General features: G+C 39.2%; 2 protein-coding genes across 5 annotated transcripts; one reads left to right on the plus strand and one right to left on the minus strand.

Moving 5' to 3' along the window:
• Positions 1-28: 28 nt before the first annotated feature.
• Positions 29-4054, minus strand: rabac1 (Rab acceptor 1 (prenylated)). The gene is made up of 6 exons (XM_080895676.1): positions 3899-4054; positions 2377-2521; positions 1974-2186; positions 1715-1812; positions 1201-1302; positions 29-959 (listed from the first exon to the last, which is right to left on the minus strand). The coding sequence occupies exons 2-6, from the start codon at positions 2496-2498 to the stop codon at positions 871-873; spliced, it is 624 nt and encodes a 207-aa protein (XP_080751802.1). The 5' UTR covers positions 2499-2521; positions 3899-4054; the 3' UTR covers positions 29-870.
• A 178-nt stretch (positions 4055-4232) lies between these two features.
• dedd1 (death effector domain-containing 1) lies at positions 4233-18604 on the plus strand. 4 transcript variants are annotated; one of them, XM_080895675.1, is made up of 6 exons: positions 4233-4449; positions 4817-4917; positions 5993-6513; positions 6599-6718; positions 7224-7364; positions 16654-18604. In XM_080895675.1, exons 3-6 carry the CDS (start codon positions 6042-6044, stop codon positions 17058-17060), a joined length of 1140 nt encoding a protein of 379 aa, XP_080751801.1. In that variant the 5' UTR covers positions 4233-4449; positions 4817-4917; positions 5993-6041; the 3' UTR covers positions 17061-18604. The 4 variants fall into 4 exon arrangements, with proteins under 4 accessions (XP_080751801.1, XP_080751800.1, XP_080751798.1 ...); XM_080895674.1 differs by having other exon boundaries at positions 4241-4449; positions 4817-4923; positions 6590-6718; XM_080895672.1 differs by having other exon boundaries at positions 4290-4449; positions 6590-6718.
• Positions 18605-19325: the final 721 nt, after the last annotated feature.

A 19325-nucleotide genomic window follows, 5' to 3' on the forward strand; every position in this document is an offset into this window, starting at 1 on the left:
ATAAAAAAGAAAGAAAGCGAGAATTGGATAAGCTGGCCTTAAGAGTTTATTGCACTGAGAAAATATAGATACAAAACACCCAACTTTTATCAGAATGTAAACGAACGATGAATTTCAATAAAGTATTTTACATTTATGTGACGTTACACCTCCAAGTTCCAAGCTAAACATGTATACATGCTAACAAGGAAATTATAAACCCGATGTAAAATACCATGATTAAGTACTGACCTTTAAAGATGTGTCATCATCAAGCCATCTATATAAGAAGCCTATCTGAATGACCAAACCTGCATTTGTCTAATAATAATAATAATAATAACAATAATGATAATGTGTGTTTGTGCATTAGCATTAGATACAGTTTTAAAGCTTTAAATTGCACTTTCCTTTGGAAACAATCACAAATTCTCTTTAGAAGTGTAAAGATTACATTGATACATATTATTCAAATCAGAGAGAATGTATTAGCCCAAATATCTACAGCAGAGAGCACAGCACAGATAGCCCATTAAGATATAAGCTGAGAAATATTGCAAGGAATGAAAGACTATTTTACACAAATCAGAGGCATCCAAGGTTTAAAATGAACATAGAAGGCATATAATCTGCATTAATGTGTGGTTAGACTTACGTTCAGAAATCCATTTTTGTGTTCTATGGCAATTTATGTGCTTAAATGAGCTTCAAAAAGCTGTCAGTAACATGACAAGGTACATTCTTGATACCATGGTAAGGGGTTAAAACACAGGGAATTTAACAAGCTAAGAAACATATATATGAACAGCTCTTCCTGTGTGCAAACATATTTGCAGGGTCAACATGATGACTGATAGCCAACCGGCGCCTGCTGATAGTTTAGCCTGGTCTTTATACGGGCTCCATGAGGAGCTCTTCCATGTCCGATCCCTCCAGCTCACGAAACGCAGCATGAGAGCCAATCACAAACAGCGTTGCTCCTGGGAAGATGAATTATAGCAGTATAAAATGGATGTGAAGAGAAAGTAACAAAGAAGAAGGTTTTTCTTACAAATGCGTGAACAAGATTTAGGTTCCACTATTAGAGAAATGTTAGCATTGCAGACAGCAGTGGAATATGTTCAATTATATTTCCAAAATCAGAAAAACACAATAACATTTTTTTTTAAAACAAAGATTCAAAAGAGTAACACAGAACAAGTATAATGTGGTTTGGTTTACCAAGAACCCAAAACACGGCAGCGCCAGCTCCGGCTAACCAGAACGCAGGCAGAGAAATGGCTCCAGCCAGGCTCATCTGGTGAGGCGTAGTCAACTCTTTGCCTGGTTTGAGAACACAAATTACGACAGCAATTAAAGACTCCATAAAAATGAAGATGTTTTATTTTCTCAAACTAAAATCTTACATAAATTTAGCTTATTCTTCACTAAACTGACATCTTTTGTGGTTTACTGAGAACTGTAATAGTAGAGAACAATAATTTGCGGGCAGAAATAGGTTGCTTCATTAACCCATTGATTTAATTTCTATACACAACAATTTAGAGGTAATAAATAAATAAATAAATAAATAAATAGATGAATAAAGATATACAACTTAAAGTTTGATGTTTAATTATTCGAGCTAGCTTTATCTTAAAGTAGCTGCTCAAAAAAACATTTATATTACTTGCCGGTGATTCAACAAGCAGGTATTTATGTGATTGTCCGAGTTATTTGAGACACTTTTACTCACCGAGCACAACCAGTTTAGACTCCAAAGATTTGATGTGAATGATGTAAAAGGCACCGGCAAACACAGCCAAGGCGATCAGTAGCATGGGCGAGCTGATGCTGAAGAGAGGAAACATCAACAGTCCAATCGTTTATTACAGTGTATCAGCTGAAAATTTCATTCCTTTCTTTCTTTTTTTACTACCGCTTCCCTTTTCCCCCGTTTCTCATTGGCCTAACCAGATTTATGAGCTCCGAACAAAGTCGTGTTTTGGGCTTACATGCAGTAGAGGATAAGCCCCAAGAAGATGAAGGTGTAGTTGCTGTTGTAAATTTCCACATTTTTCACCACCCTCTTGCACAAGTCTCCAAAGTTGCGGGGTTTTGAAAACTTGCGCTGGTCTACAAAACTGGCCCAAGGTCGAATGGATAATCGGCGCTTGTCGAACCACTCTTTAGCCATGCTAGCTGAGATGCCTTTGGGAAGCCAGAGCCTATGAAATAAGATGAAGACATTAAGAACCAGAAACATTAAGAGGAGTTATGACATGTGCAAAATTTATATTATCACTTGGTGGCTCATTAAGCTTACAAACATTAGTAGCAGGTATAACAGATGCAGAAGCACATGTCAGCTCTATTGTGTGATAAATCTGAGATAGACAAACACATTTAAACTCATACTTTGCCAGGATTCCTGTGCCTCCTGTGCCTGTAGGATGAGCATCCTCAGCTGTGAACAGATCTCCTGCCTTGCTGTCCATGTCCACTTGACAGTTCTCCCCCTTTGGCACTCCAGATGGCATGTACACAGTCTGCTGTCAGACAACTGCAAGGAAGAAAACACAGAATGTAAATACCAGTTGTAAAACATTTCCATCACTAATTCTCAAGTCCCTCTAGAAGCAAATCTCACCAATGGATAGAAATGTTGAAATGCCACAGTTATTTTGATTCTAGGAAGTTAGGCAGTTATTTTGATTCATTATCAAATTTTAATTTTCATCAAAATGTAAAAACTTCCAAGATTCAAAAAGACAAAAGATAAAAAACAAACAAACACTACAATCAAACTGACTTGGTCTCAAGATAAGGTTGAAAGAAAAAAAAAAAAAAAAAAGCTTTCTTCCCCTACACAACAACACTGGTGGATGAAGTAAGACTCATATAGGTTTAAAGTTATGATTCTCTGACTCATATTTTTGCTGCCAATGCCTTTTATTTTTTGTTATTCCTGAGCAGCTCATTAAAAAAAGTATTTGAAGCTTGACTATAATAAACCTCAATTAGCAAACCAGATTAAATTTATTTCAGGGGTGCCAATTTGTTTTTATATACACACACACACACACACACAAAAAATCCTGCTATGCAATTTTGCACATACTTATGATGTTGACTCCCAATAGACGTTTATATTTAGCAACATAAGTTGTTTTAAACCATCATATTATAACACCAAAATCTGGGCATGAAACTCAGTAGAAGTAAGATAGAATACATGTGACTGAAAGTGAGGCAGACGTAACAGTGAAGCTGGAAGGAGTGGAGGCTCAGGGTCATGGATGTGGAGGATATAATCAGCGAGATAGAGGAAATCTGATCTGCTGTGGTTACCCCTAAAGAGAACAGTCAAAAGGAGAAGAAGGGCACCATTCTGGCACCACTTAATTGATTCCCTCTCTTTGTTTATATCCATATAAATGGTTAACTAAAGTATTTATAAACAGGTCAGCCAGTGTAGAATGAAGTTCGTGACCAACACCAGTTTTTATATTCCTGCATTTCTCAGTCCTGTCGTTCCCAGAGGTTGAAGAAACAACACTCAACACAAAAGACCGAGCTTAGCAACAGTAGGCAGAGGAAAATGTTCGTCAGCAAAAGGGCTTGGTCAATGCCACATCATTAAACATACGACAACATTTCCAAGGAATACTCACTTATTTTATTTTTAATTTGTCAAGAATCCTAACTGAATGACATTTTTAAACCCCGGTATGTAGTCCATCATAACTCCTAGTTGTTCTTAATAACTCTTGTTGTTCAAATTCTGTCGCAGCTAGCTTCTCTGCTAATAACCACTCCAGTCGAAGCGGATTTATGATTTTATCGTAGCCCAACTTTACACACCTAAATAAAATGAACCGAAATAAAAATGAACAATATCAACTGCCAAATTTACAATGGTTTAATTACATATACTCACAGCAGGAGATGAGTTTAATGGGACTGCCTCAGACCTTTTGTTGCTGTTTTAGTTTACGGATATGATGTGGCTCTTATTTGCCTTCCTTGTTGTTGTTCCTAGCTGCCTTGGTTCCAAACACCGCCACCTACTGACAGCATCCAGCAGTTTTCCCTCTGCTACGTTTGGGTGTAGCCTGCTGCAGTACATATTCTTGTGCTTATATGCTTATGGACACTACGCTGCAAAGCTCGCTTAAAGTACTGATTTGTTTTTGTTTTGGTTTGTTTTTTTTTTCATGTGGAAGCTAAGACAAAAAAAGTAAAACGAAAAAAAAAACAGGGGGGGGGGCGCCCTTGAATCAGCTGTCTTTACTGACTTGATCAATACGATAAAGTGACTGTTTATGAAAAACTGTCTTCAGATCAGTTCAAAAGATCAGCGAGAGCAAAAACGTGACTGGGTGTCGCCGTGGAAGTCAGGGGGCTGTGATTGGTCAATTCCTCAGCGTTGACGTAGTGCAGAACTGCACGTTGCTGTGGAAGTTACTAGATCATTCAACCCACCCGGAGGTGAGTCGCCCCCAGTTACTTTGGGTTTCTTGATTAATATCCCGTTAAAATGCTTTGAATATTAATCTACTGGTGCTTTTTTCACGCTTTCATGTATGTGACCCAATGCTTGTCGATACTACAGCCAATTTAAAGCTGAAGTAAGCTAACGTTAGTAGCTAGCAAGCGATATCCATTTCTGTTCTTTGTATTTATCGGTAATGCATATAGAGGAAAAATATATACATATATTTTAACCCTATAGTTACTGTTATATGTTTCAGTGCGTATATAGAAATGTAGCACACCTGTTAATTTCAGGTTTGTTATTTGGCTAAACCGCTGTTTGCATTGCAGTTCTTGATGTTTGTTATGCTTTTTTCCACAGATAAACGTGACTGGTTACATAACTTGTCAAAGGGGAAAATTTTGCTCCACCGGTTGTTACTGGGCGTCTGAAGAACGGCTAATATCTTTGGCTTCCAACTGGTTAGTGTACGTTTCTGAGCGTAAATGGAAATAAAGTGGTTATAAGGGGGTTCTCCGTTACGCGTTTAAAAACTGTTTCGAGCTGAGGGTGAAAATGGCAAGGACTGCTGAGCTAGCTGATGCAGCCATATAATGGTAGAGACTAGAGAACGGGCGTAACGCTGCAGTATTACGCCAACATGATCATTGACTGTGTTACATGGCACAAACGGCTTGCTATGTTTTATAGATGAATACAGTTTAGTGGTTAATGCAGTTTATATGTAGCTACACGGGATTTGTTGGAGCGGCGTTTTATAGCTTAAACAGCGACACAGATGACATTGTTTAGTGTATGTAATGCAATTAAAAGTAGGAGTATAGAACATGGAAGGAACTCGAGGTCAAGCCTGTTAAATGAGAATTGCAGCCTTTACAGGAACGCTGAGTACAATGCATTATGTGTACTGAAAAGTAAAAATGTCAACAAATGCAGTGAAAACAGCCCCGTTTCTCTGACATATTGTCCAGCTACCTAGTTTTTACCTGAAGCAGATGTCAATGTCTCACTAAAAGCTTCATCATCCATTGGTTCGATTAGTTGTACTTTGGCTACAGTTACGCTAGAGTTAAAGCTGCAGGTCCTCTAGTGAATTTGGCTTTCAGGCTAGAAAATATGGCACACTCTTCAGCTTTAGCTCTATTTTTGTTTGACCAGGTGTAAATGCAGATTAGATGTGTTGCTTTGGACTTTGCACTACAAGTGTTAGAGAGAGTTTTTAAAAAACATGTAACCACACCTGAAAATGCTTTCAGCATTCTACCGCTACCTTTGCCCTGTCATTTGTTCCTCTTCAGTATGTAGCATTATTGACATCTTGTTTTCTTTCTTTCTCTAACCCAGTTTTTTTTTTTTTTTTTCTGGCACCAGAATTTGGTGCTGATTAACAGTAGCACTGACATATTTTGGTTGGTTCCCTCAACAGCACCAGCTCAGTACCCAACCCTACTTATCTGGTTTATATGGTTACTCAGATGTATCTTGTTAGACATCAAAAAACTTTAATAGTAATTGTTCTTCTATTTGTTTTTGTAGTCTTATCACTGGCTGAAACGTGGGAAAGGTCCATAGCCAAATCCTGACCATGGCTGCAGTGCATCATCAAGGGTACCCACTCAGGGATTCACTGTACTGGGATGAAACAGAGTGCCTCAACTACTATGGGATGTTGTCTCTCCATGAAGTCTTTGAAGTAGTTGGTTCTCAGCTGACCGAGACTGACATTGAAGTCCTGTCATTCCTTCTGAATGAAACTTGCTCCGCGACACATCCTCTCGATCCCGCAGGCTGGACAGTTGAACCCCGTGAGGACAATCCAGATGATCCAGGTGTGGCCCCAAGTCCACAGCTACTAAAAGCATGGCAGCAATTAAAGCCTACGGGGTCACAGCAGCCCTTTTTGGACCCAAAACCCAAGAGTGGCCTTGAGCTGTTGCTACAGCTCGAGAGGAGAGGATACTTTAGTGATGGAAACCTGGCACCACTACTGCAACTTCTAAGAGTCCTTACCCGTCATGACCTGCTACCCTCAGTGTCCCACAAGAAAAGGAGGACAGGTGAGGATCTTGAGGTTATGTCCTGCTGTAGTTGATCTCAAATAGTTTGCCATTATGTGTTTTTTATGCTTTTCAGTTTCTCCAGAGAGAATTGGACAGAGGTATGAGATAGAAAGCACAGAGTCGGTGTGTACTTCTGGAATAAGTAGCAGCTGCAGGGAGACCGAAACTCCTCTTACATCTTTCGCACATCAATTAGAAACTGGTAAGTTTACTGCTCTTTAGTATTTGGCCAAACTGAAGTACGTTCTTAAGTGTCTTCAAGCTGATTAATGATGATTTGAAAACGTGTGTGTGTGTGTACCAGATTCTTTTGTGGTTCAGAATTGGCCTTCTTTAGCCTGATTGACTCTGCTTATATGCAAAATATAAATTAAGGCATGGAAGCTGCTACTTTTTTTCCCACATAAATCGGTGCCTTTTGTGTATTTCTGACTATTATATATGTCAGTGATTATTATCCTAATTAAAATAATAATATTTAAAAAATAATTTTTGGTGGTTAAAACCTTTTTTTTTTTCTTTTTTTTTTGATCTGTGTCTTGTGTGGGGAAGAACGCTGTGTACGCACCATGATCTTAACAGGCATTTTTCTTGTTGAAAGTTGTGATCAAATATCAGCAGTAAAATTTCGATGAAAAGCTAAAAATAGTCCTTTGCTGTTATTTTTGTCTTGCATCCCTGAACTCAGTCAATATGTTTTCTGTCAGGTATTTACACTCCTGTGGCTGGGCCATGTGCAAGTAGGCGGAGGAAGAAGAGGGGAAATGGCTGGAGCCGTAAGTCCAAGAAAACAAGCAGGCAAAGTCATCCTCTGCCTCCACCACCAGCGCCACAAAAAGTTTCCTGTGGTAAGTGCAACTCATGCATTTTCAAAGTGTCTTTCTTTTTATTTATTTTTTTGTTTTTTCTCTTGTCTTCTGTGGTACCTTCATCCTGCTATTTACCCCTGCTGCTCATTTTTCCTTCTTTAAACAGACGAGAATATAATTTTCAGCCTATTAACACCTCCCTGGCATCATCATATTTCCTGTTTAGTTTCTTCAATTCTGATGTTGTTTATCTATGCTAAATCTTGAATGCCAAAATGTTTAAAAATGCATAAAAGCGCCAAGTTCATGCTTAAGAAGATTCGTGTTTAAAAGTTAGCATACAATTTAACATGTTATTTGTAGACTTGGGAGAAATGGACAAATTAAATAGCAGTAGGGATGGTAATTGATAAGAATTTAGTAATTCCGATTTCTTTATCGATTTTGCTTATTGATTCGGTTCCTTATCGATTTCTCATTGCCTCCACTTTGAGAGTCGCCAGCACTTCTAAGCAGCATATCAAATTCATGCAAATTAATTGCGTACGTAATTAACTAGGTGGTGAAATGTTTGTGCATGTTGGAGGCATTTCCCCTCTTTGTTGTGATCAGTGTTGGGGTCACTACTCAAAAAAATAAATTTAAAAAGTTGTTGCACATATTTCACAGAACACTTTTCTTAAAAGTAATGCAGTACGTTATTTAATTACTTCCAGGAGAAAGACATTTGTTATACTACTTGTTACATTACTTTAGTGTTACTCTGTAAAATGATCTGAAACTGACCGTCTCATAATCACAAATCCTAATAAGGACAAACGTGATCTTTCTCTTAGTATTTAGGTATGAACACAAAGCCGACAATGCAAGTCGAAGATAAAAAACCATCACCAAGAGACTTTAAAGCAATCGTCTTGGTGATTCCACTGTAGAAACGGAGACTGCAGTATGACTGCTCATCAGTTTGTTACCTGTTGAAGTTCAGCAGTGGCTGCTTCACTATAACTAATGGCTCACTTTATCATGGTGCTGGGCTTAAGTCAGCATTCACTCAGCTTTAGCATCACTCTGAGTTCCTCTTAGTAGGGCTGCATGATTTTGCATAAAATGAGAATCACGATTTTTTGGCTTAGAATTGAGATCACGATTCTCTTTTCCAGTATAAATATTTATTGCACTTATTAACTGCACATCAACTTCGTAACAGTTGAGACTGAACATAAAAACAATAAGTAAACATAAAAACAACAAATGTCTCACGTTTTGTTGTTGCCGCAAAATGTCGTACTGCTTGAAATTCCGTCTCCACCGTTGCTCGACACTGCGTGTATAGAGCAGGTAGTGCAACAATAGAAAAATAGTTGCGGGACGGCACTGTGTAGCGTTTGTCTAGGGTGTTGATCATTTTCCTAAATCCCTCGTTTTGCACAGTGTTGATGGGAGCCATATCTTTGGTCAGGTGATAAGTGATAGCCTCCGTAATTTCTTTGTGCCTGCGGGAGTTCGACGGGTATAGGGAAGCGCTGTATAAGGTTCCCGTTATTGATGTTTGGGTGGTTGACCGGGACGGATTTTCTCCTGTCACTTTCTCGTCATCCCTGACGTGCTCTCTGTTGTTTTTTTCCCTGCTAATTTTAGCATCACACGGCACAGCTTCTGTATCACGTGGTATAAGGCTCCGCCCTTGTCATTTGTTGAGCAGGAAGAGGGAGCGCTTGTTTTCATGCAGAGTACGTCCCGGATCAAAATGCGGTACAGTCGTCGTCGTCTTTTTTTTTTTTTTTAAATGGGAAATGAGATCGCACATAAGTATGAATCGAGATCGCGATTTTCTAACGATTAATCGTGCAGCCCTACCGCTTAGCTTAGCGTTAGCATGCTGTGCTTGCGGAATGTTGAAGTTGCGTTAACAGTATAAGGCAGTTGTTTCTGTCCCAGTCTCCACTTTACCATTGCGCTCTCATCCTTTTATACAATAAAAAATAAAAGAAATGTCCATATTCACGTCATAAACTGCACTACTGTTTTCCTCCTATTACACATAAACTAAATCAGCTGAATGTAGCAAGAGTGCAAGAACGGATAAGCAGGGTCGATAGGCAGGCAGACTAACGATTTGAAGGAAGTAGACTACTGGGAACCAGTTCTTGACAAGAACCAGTTCTCGATTCCCATCCCTAAATAGCACAGAGCGGTACACTAGATTCACACCTACTTATAAAAATGTGGAAGATGGTGTGCTTGCAAAGGCCACTGTACTTTACCTCTTCCTGGAGCTGCACAGAGTCCAAACATGTTCCAGGGTTGAGGAAACTTTTATTTTCCTTCTGTTTTGTTTTTCAACCCAGTGTCACATTTGGTGAAAAATCCGGACTGCAATATTGCCTAAAGCTCTCTGTGCTGTACAGACCACAGCGCTCATACTTTTTATGTTAGTACCAAATGTGCTTAAAAATCCTAGAGCTACTTTTAAGTCTGAGAACTCAATGTGATGCGCTTCCCTTTGATTTTTTTTTTTTTTTTAAAGCATTTCCACATTATGTTTTTGTTGGTACACTATGATCTTGTTGAGACTTAATGATAACCCTTTAACTGTCGTTTTTAAACATACAACATCAGAGTTTTGTTGCCTTATCAGTTTCTCCCTGTGGGAGTCCTTTATATTCTTTTCCCTTCATTCCACCTCTCTTTTCTCTAACCTTTTGGACTATGTTCAGCTGCTGCTGTTGATAAGAATGCTCACTGGTAGGCTGTGTCTTGTCCTTTTTTGTTTTTTGTTTTATTCCCTTTTCTTTCAATATAAGTGTCCAGTCCAATCACTACCAGATAGAGCCATTGTTCTGCTTTATTGCTAAGCTTGAACCAGAGTGGTTCTGACAACTGTCAAACCTTACATATCCCCCAAAAATCACTTTTTAGCAGTTGTTTGAAACTGTCTTAACGCCACTGAAAAGCTGCACTATGTAATCCATTGTCAACGTCCTTGTCCATATTTCCACTACTACCTGCCTTTAAGAAATCAATGGTAGTTTGTCTTGGTACAAAAAGACAGATAACACTAACATCAGTTTCCCTTTTGTGTGAAGTTTGCTTAGTCATTCATGTAGACTTTCCCAAACTTCTTTTGAATGTCCATCTTTGCCTGTTGGTCAGAAATATTCATTACAACAAAAGCCCGATGATTCTCACTTCATTCAAAAAATAAAAGAAGAAGAAATCATTAAGGACAGCCTTTCTTAGCTACTCAGGATGAGTGATGTGCCTGTGACTATGAACTGTTGCTGTCTTGACTCCACATTTGATTCCACCAGGTTGACTCAAGAATGTGACTCAGATCGAGTAACCTAAGACACAATGGATCATGGAGACTGAGGAACAAAACAAAAAAGTCTGTCACTCCACTCTGTCTGCACATACTGCAGTGTGCGCGATCAACTCAGTCATGCGCTCTCTCACAAGTCTGGGCCGATGCCTAAGGTAAAAGAGGCTCTCCCCCTTGTTACAGCAGGGGTTGGTGCTGCCACTTTGCTCTGTATACGATGCTTGTGTATCATAATGTAGCTGCTCCTTACCCTGTCTCCTTCAGAAAACATAATCTGCTTTAACAGAAAAAATCATCCTGTAATGTTCTCTAGTCTTGTGCACTGTGGAAGAAAAAAAGCTTCTATTTGAGATTTTTAGCTTCCTGCCTATTAATGACAAGAGTTATTGGTGTCAGTGTTTCACAGAACTACCAGAGTCCTCAGCAGTAAGTCTCAAACCCAAAGACTGTACAGTGATCTTGGGAAAACCTTGAGTCAGTTTGATTTTACTCAAAGCATACCGAAAGGGGAAGCGTGTAACGAAAGTATTTTAAATTCCCCAATATTTGAAATCACGGGAACTTAACATATTTTCACAAATATGTCCAGCAGAAATTCCAGTAAATGTGAGTAAGGCTTGGGAAAAGAATGAAACTAACTTCTTCCAACCAGATGACCAGATGCTTTATATGGGCAAGAATAGGACATTGAATTAGGCATAGCTGAAAACCTTTAGCTGTAAAGAAAACTAAACTGTTAGCCACACTGACAACATAGCCACTCATCACATTGTCTAACCTTAATTTACGTACACAACCTGGGAAACCAATGCAGCACAGTTCAATCTTACAGGAAAATTAAGTTGGCAGCGTAGTAGCCGAGGAAAAATACAGCAAGTATGTGTACTGTCAGAGTCAGTCTGTCCTCCATTTTAGAGCTGCCATTTCAGATTTTCCTGCAGAACTTTTCACAGTTAATTAAACTTTTCATCGTATGAAGGGTGGTGAATGCCTTCGTTGTACAACAGCCAGTTCTCTCTCTGGAAAGACCTAATTGGTCAGTCTCTAGTCATGGGCTAAAGCCTAAAAAGAGAGCTGAGAGAAGTTGCACAAGTCTAGTTTTGTCTTGGACAACATGCAGAAAGATTATTGTGGAAGCTTACAGAAAAATGTCTGCTTAACTTTGCTACTTTAATAAAATTCAGTAGCCTGTCAAGGAAGCCACCAGACTTAAAGCAAATTGCTCCAGCCTACTATTGTTCAGTCTGAATGATTCATATTCTGAAATGGCCACTGTGCACCAGCCCTGACCTTTGCTCATATTACACAGTACAGTTTCTAAATGTTATTAAAGAGGATGACACCAGATGAAATCATGGAGGTTTTTAGCTGTGGTGAAAGTTTCAGTAGTAATGCAGAAGTGAAAGCTGTTCTGGTCATTTATTAAAAAAACGTAATGTCTGATGCCTAACCCAAACAGAGATTTAGGTTATATTTGACTGAGGTCATGGTGAGATAAATTAGGATTTACAAAATAAAATTAGAACAAGTACACTGAAGAGTTTAACTCAAAGTGGAAACAGAAATGTGTTGGACATGTTTGAGAAAATGCGAGTCAGCACTGCATATGAACCCATTGGAGACGTGCAAGGCTTATAAATGGCTGCCCTGTGAATTGAACTGACTCATATTATTTTGGCAAACTGAAACATCACGATGCCAGTTCTGGATGCTCAAGAGACAAAAAAAAAAATCCTAATTGGGCATAGAGTCCTGTTCTGTAAGGCCATGTATTCAATTGCACCAAATCTAAAATGGCTGCCAACAGACAGCTCTTTAAAAAAAAGAAAAAAATGTCCATGTAACCTTTACTCAAGCCGTTCTGGGGAAAATCACCGAACAGTGCTCTGCTGAAGGAAGCTCATGCTGTATCTTATCTCTGTGCCCTGTGAGAGCCCTGGTGTGCGTTTGTCAAGATGGAGCAGAGATAGATAGGGCAGTTCAGTCCAATGCTGGCCCATAGCATTTGAACAGACCTCAAATACTCTTTCTTGTCACCATTCATCATCTCTTAGGTCATTTTCAGTGAAGTATCTCAATTACATTCTGACAATGACAACTGCTGTTACAAATGTCTTAAAGGTGTTTGCACATTCAGCTCAGTAGTGTTTTTGTGTCTAAATGGGGTGCTTGTGAAGGCCCTTCCTTGGTTTAATGAGCACTGTTGATTAACGGTGCGGCACAAATAAAGGGCCGGAAGATAAGGTTAAGAGATTTGGTCAAGGTAAGGGTAATCCAAGTATCCCATTTAGATTTTACCTTGTTATAGTTCAGAGCAGTAAATGCATTTCTGAGCTGATTAAGTTGCCAATGCAAACTATTGGCCTTACTGAAGCCTCATTAAAACTAAGAAGTGACTGCTGTGCCATGCCTGCTTGATGTTGGGGGAGGAACAGTCCATTTAACCACTATGCAACCCACTTGTGCTTGTCTGTTTCTCTCCTTTGTCTGTGTTCGCAGTTCTAAACAGAGCACCCTGTGTGTCAGGAAAACTATATCCTCACACACAAAGAGAAGGAGAGAATGAACAGTAAATATTCAAACTACACAAAACGGTACAGAGGATTTATGTTTTTTTTTTTTTTTAAACTATAGGGAAAAAGTTCTTCAGGCAGACACAGATATTTTGCCTGTCTCTCAATACCCCCCTAACTCTCCACTCTCTTGGTCAGTTGTTCAACAGAAAAACGGATCGATAAAGAGTTGAAGCTCTCCGTGCCAAGTGACTCCTCGTAAATGGGTACTTAAACTTTTTCTCTTTTCCCCCCTCCCTCCTTTTGGTGGGGTGAGATGAGGAGCCAAACGGACTTGGTGTTTAAAGTGAGAAAATGAAAGCTGTGGTTCCTAATGTCCTGTCTAAGTGGATGTCTCTATGTGTGATGAAGCGTGAAGTGCTCTGTAACCCTAACAAAATGACTATCACTGTGTTCCTGTGCTTTTAAATGGCCTCCTCACTGTCACTATCTCTGCCTCCATCCTCCTCAGTATGAAATGGGAAGGCAAAATGGAGGACATCCATAAATAGAGTAATTGCATGAAGGGCAGGTGTTTATTGTACCCTCAGCCCTCACACACTCTATAATGATCCAAAAAGGTCAAATTGTTAATGGTGCTCGAACTTCATATTTTCCTCTGTCCATACTGAATATTGTATAAAGTTAGATTATGTGTAGTCTGTTTAATCTTCTATGATAGTTCACACCTCAAAACACAAAAATGCTCAAACTGCAAATTTATCCATGTGCTTGCCACAACGATGGATACGTAATCTTTTTTTATATAACTTCATTAAATCACAATGGACTCCTGCTAGTGATCAACAAGTGTGAGTTTCGAAGTCAACACAAATCTGTTGGGGTGAAAAACTGTAGCTTATTGTGTTGAAAACGTATGTGACTCGGACTGCAGCGGGTTTCCTTCAGGATTTCTCAGGAGTTTTGCTGCATTCAATTTACCCTCTACCTTCAGAAGCTGCTGCAGCGAAGCCTCCACACAGCATGACGCAGCCACCATCACACTTGTGGGGATAATGTGTTTGTAGTGGTGAGGAGTTACTGACTTGTGAAAGCAGTGGGCAGAATTCATAAAATAAGCCTAATTCCACGTGGATCCTCCACTTTTGTAATGCCAGCTTCCTCTATAGTAGCCCGCTGGTTTTATAGGTAGTGTTTCCATGTCAGCTTTAGGATTGTGTAGACCTCCTGTAGACATCTTGGTGCTCTTCTTCACTAAATGTTGCACAAGTACAGTGTGCTCTATAGAGATGAGCAAATTTTTTCATGATATTAAACTGATGAGTCATGTGACTTAGCTTTTCTCTAAGTAATACTTTAGAGTGACAAATCACTCAAGTGTTTGTAATGCATTTATAGTACTAGCCCAACTTTTTTTTTTTAAATATTAAATGAACATATAAAGGGAATGAATAGTTTTTACAGATGTTTTACATTCTGTGATGATGATCTTTGGTGCAACAGTTTTTCTGTGTGTCTGGCTTCTGTATTGCCAATGAATTTACCACAAAAGTTATTTTAGTCTAACACAATTTATTGAAACATTGTAACACAGACATGATTTAATAAACAAAACTTGAACTATAATCGAAGGTTTCTTTAAAAAAATCTTGACATTTTATATTTTTGTACCATAAATCCCTTTTGAAGAAAACATTCTTCCTTCATTCAAATGATTTTCATGTAAAAACTACACATTTTAAACATGGCTTAAAATGTGTTGATTTAGTGTCCCCTTCTAACAAGTCGTCTGTTTTTATAGTAATCTAATTACAGACTTGTGGGGCATGAATGCAAAGCCACTGTTTGCTTATTGCTCTTCTACAAATGTTAAGAGATGCAAAATCAATGGTTTAATTCAACATTTGCATTTCTAATGTTGGCATTTTCCAAACTTTATCCCTCTTGAGTCTCGCGCCATTCCCTATAGCCCCAAACAAAACATGGCTGCAAGAGGGGTGGATGTGACTCTCAAGTCAAAGCGTGTGTTAAAGTGTACACTAATCCTCTGGTACATACATGAAGAAGAGTTCAAGACAGTCTCGTAATCATGCTTACCTTATACTCTGGGTTTTTGTCAGAGGCAAGCGTGAGTTTATTAGAAGTACCTCTGGGTCCATTTCATTCAAACATTTGTGATGTGACCATGTGCTGCTTATTCCTTCAAAATTAAGTATTTCATGTTGTAGCATTTAAAGCTGATTTGATTTTTTTTTTCCTTTGAGCCATTTTGTTTATTTTTAGTCACAGTGCTCCTTTGTAAGTTTTTTTTTTTTTTTTCTTCCTTATTTGCTTCATAAAATGTCATCATGCATTCAGATGCAAATATGAAAAAGCAGCTTCTGCACATGAATTCAGTGAGACTCTTAATGCGAATGTTTCTGGAAGAAATGTTGCTGGTAAATACTGTTTACATCTGCTAAAGGGGTTTGAATGGGAGAAATGGATTTTTGTTGCAGCAAAAGTCGTCAGAAGCTGATTTCCCACTTGGAGCTCTGGATTAATGACATGGGAGATGATCTCAGCGTTGCTCTTGCTCAGTACAGTATGTATCCTCTAATCTTTCTCGCTGTGCTGTTGCATGACCACCAATCCTGTTACTACGGAACTCCAGACGCTATCTATTCTCAGCCTTACCCATTTTGATCTGAATGAATCTGCCCTTTATAAACACCTGTCAGGAACAAAAGCCACTCCCGGGCTTGTCACTGCTGAGTTGTTTTTGTTACCCCCGCTGCGATATTTGCTCAGGGTGCCAAGTTCATTTAATCATATTCAGTATACAAACGCTACAGCCGTGATTTATGAGGACCATGCTGGCTGTCGTACAGAAAATTCTCATGCACCAGCGTCTTCTGATTCAGTCATGTTGCTAAAAACCATAAGTACCTAAAAAGGAATTGTCCATCCAAAAAAAGAAAAGGGATCTACACAGCCGGATGAGCTAAAGACGATTTCTCTCAGTGCTCTGAATATCTTTCACTGAAACAGACGAGAGGGGCTTGTAGCTGTATTGAGCACAAAAGTTCACATGGGTTGGTCTAAGTCCATTGCCCTTCGTAAATAATTTGCCCTGTTCCACCACCGTATTCACTTACTTTGTCATGATTTGGTAAAATCAAATATTTAAGTCCAGTTAGTACTCCTACAATCTCTTTTTGCTTGATGTCTTGCACAAAGTTGAATGAGCCATCTTTTAACATTGTTTTCATGTTTGTTTCTTTCTCTCCCCCATCTTTGTTTCAACTTCATCACCCCTCCTTTTCTGTCATGGGCCTATCCATTCTTTTCTCTCTTTTTTTTTTTTTTTTTTTTTTTTTTCCTTTTCTGGGTAACCTTCACTTTCCTCCTTCCTTTTTCACTTCCCCTCTGCTCTTCCTACCATTACTCTCTCTCCTCACTGCCACTCACCCTTTTGTCCATCATTACTTCCTCCTCCCTCTGCCATTATCAGATATCCGCCTGCGTGTCCGGGCGGAATACCTGGAGCACGAATCGGCATTACGCAACGGCGTCGCCTCGGACAAGCGGCAGCCACTGGAGCGGCAGTTTGAGTTGTTCAGTCAAGCGAGTTCGCTGCTGCGTGCCAGAGACCTGGGATCCATCGTCTGCGACATCAAGTTCACGGAGCTGGCCAACCTCGAGGCTTTCTGGAGTGACTACCTGAGCGGAGCTCTGCTGGAGGCCCTGAAGGGAGTATTCATCACGGACTCTCTGAGGAACGCAGCGGGCTCCGAAGGCGTGCGCCTGCTGATCAGTGTGGACCAAGACGACTACGAGGAGGGCCGAAGGCTGCTGAGAGCTAAGAAAATGATGTCATCCAGTAATGATGGGCACCCAGAGACTCACTGGGATTCATGAACTGATCAGACTCTCTGGGGTGTATTATATTAAACTTAAAGAAGAGAAAAGGGAGGAATGTAATTAATAATGGGTACAGGCAAGCTTGGAAGCATTTGAGGCCTCCATTTGTTGCATTCCATTTAATGACCACTAGATGGCAGAACTCACCATTGGTTCTTTTGTGTTCATAAGGAGCCTTTCTTTTTGCCTTTTCTTTTTTTTTTAAGAACTGTCAAATTTTAGTTGGAAGTGTATTATTTGTAAATGAAATATAAATAATAATGTATCACTGTATTTTTTTTTTCTTTGGATTCATGCACAGGTGCTACATCAGGATGACACAGGATATATCGAGATTTTTTTCTTAGTCTCTGAGAACTGGAACAAGCAAGCCTGTGTCACCAGATCAAGTGGTAAGCCCCTCACAGCTTTATCTGTCTTACAAAATAGGGTTAAGGCAACTGGGCTACCACAAATGATGTAAAATACTAAGTTTTGGTTGACGCAAACACATAAAGCACATGGGTGTCCCTACCTCCTTATTTAACTAATTTTTTTTTTTTTTTAATGTGTAACCATGGACATTTCAGATTCCAGCATGAGTTTAAAATTCCCAAATCCAAAAAGATCAATTTAACCAGAACGTCAAGATTGACTGTTGGATACTTCTTTGGGGGTTTGGAAAATAATAATAGCTTTAACTGACAATTATTTTTATTGGATTCTGTTAAAAGTATAAAGTAACCTGCCAATAAAAGTTTCTGGTCTTCAAAGAAAAAATTAGATGTGGAAAAGTGGGCTGCTCTCACAACAGATTGACCCAACTTTGGATAGAGTCCACATCTATATCTAGATAACAAACACTGGAATTTCCAGCCCTGTGTACCATGATAACCCAACTTGTGATTGCTGTGGTCAGTGGATACAGCAGTTGCCAGTAGATGACAGCAGTGATTAGGGCTGGGTCTCAACAGACCATGGAAGATTCATCATCACAAGCTTGTCAACGGCAGCCCGGATAATGCAACAGTGGCTTGTGTCCGGGTTTCCAGCAAGGCCTCAGCAAGTGCTTCTCTCAGCAAGTAAGGCACAGGACAGTGCATCGGTCAATAGAAGTGATGTTGGGGAGATCAAAATCAAAAGTGCACATCCCAGCTCCACTCAGCCCTGCTATGTAGGCCCAGTAGAGTGGCTCATGGACAGCTGTCGACTCACCCTGCTGGAACTAATGCCTGGACTTCACTCATAGAAGACGATCAATAAGCCCCTTCACTCTAAGTCCCTTCATACAGGCACGACGTAAGCAGGCAGACACTGTCTGAAGTGCAGGTCTCTGCAGGACCGGGCACAGAAAAGGACAATGGACAGATTTCCATGTTTACTTTTGTGTGTATTTGTTAAAGGAATTAATTAATGTGTGTTTGTATTCTTTCATGAGAAGAAAGATTAATTCAATCAGGGGAACATTTTTGTTAAAGAAATTTACTTTATGAAGGTCAATTCTTTTTGTGGAAATCTTTATAAATAAGAAATAATTTCCTGTGAATAATAAAGAGTTTTGATGGCCTAAAGCTGTTTACATTTATTACCTGTTTGCGTCTCTGAAACTATCACCACTTGTAATCTGAAATTGTCTCCCAACTCTGAGGTTATTTTGAGCAGTTGTTTGAAAATTACGTGCCCTCCCCCTGCCCTGAAATGGTCTGAAGTGCTCCATTGAATGCAGGTCATCGTGGATCATGTCCTTAATTAGTTCTTGCTTTAAGATATCGGCATGATGAAACCCAAGAATAGCGTGTACCTCTAACATGTTAGTAATTCAACTGCTGTTTCTGGTTTGGCCACTTTAATTTCTTCTTCCATTTATGTGCTAAATTAATTGGACATGAAACCATTTTTTTCCCATCTCTAACATAATTTCCTATTGATGGCACCTAAAGTGTAACTGTAAATAATAACGGTATCATGTTTATTTAAGGTTATTTAAAGCTTTAACATTTAACCCTCACATATTGATCATGTTCTGTCCCTCCACAAAAAAACAAACATTTGTTATCACAAGCTATTGCTTCACACTTTACTAAGACATGAAAGCCTAACAGCGATAATTCATGTCATGTCTATATTTTAATATTATTATATTCAAAGTGAAAATGGTGTGTAGAACTGTTAGGATCTATTATATAACCTCGTATAACCATTACATGGTTGTACAATAACATCAGAAGAGTTAAACACTGGTCTCACTTCTATGTCATAAAAATGTCATAAGTACAATTTATA

Source organism: Rhamphochromis sp. 'chilingali' (assembly GCF_963969265.1).
Source record: "Rhamphochromis sp. 'chilingali' genome assembly, chromosome: 11".
Taxonomy (NCBI): domain Eukaryota; kingdom Metazoa; phylum Chordata; class Actinopteri; order Cichliformes; family Cichlidae; genus Rhamphochromis; species Rhamphochromis sp. 'chilingali'.

Excerpts from the sequence above, each read along its gene's own strand:
- dedd1 (XM_080895674.1), top strand. The coding sequence starts at position 6,042 with ATGGCTGCAGTGCATCATCAAGGGTACCCACTCAGGGATTCACTGTAC. Across the intron at positions 6,514-6,589 it reads CCACAAGAAAAGGAGGACAG|TTTCTCCAGAGAGAATTGGA; the intron begins GTGAGGATCTTG and ends TATGCTTTTCAG. Across the intron at positions 7,365-16,653 it reads GCCACAAAAAGTTTCCTGTG|ATATCCGCCTGCGTGTCCGG; the intron begins GTAAGTGCAACT and ends TGCCATTATCAG.
- rabac1 (XM_080895676.1), bottom strand. The coding sequence starts at position 2,498 with ATGCCATCTGGAGTGCCAAAGGGGGAGAACTGTCAAGTGGACATGGAC. Across the intron at positions 1,813-1,973 it reads GGGCTTATCCTCTACTGCAT|CATCAGCTCGCCCATGCTAC; the intron begins GTAAGCCCAAAA and ends TCCTCTCTTCAG. Across the intron at positions 960-1,200 it reads TGCCGTGTTTTGGGTTCTTG|GAGCAACGCTGTTTGTGATT; the intron begins GTAAACCAAACC and ends TCATCTTCCCAG.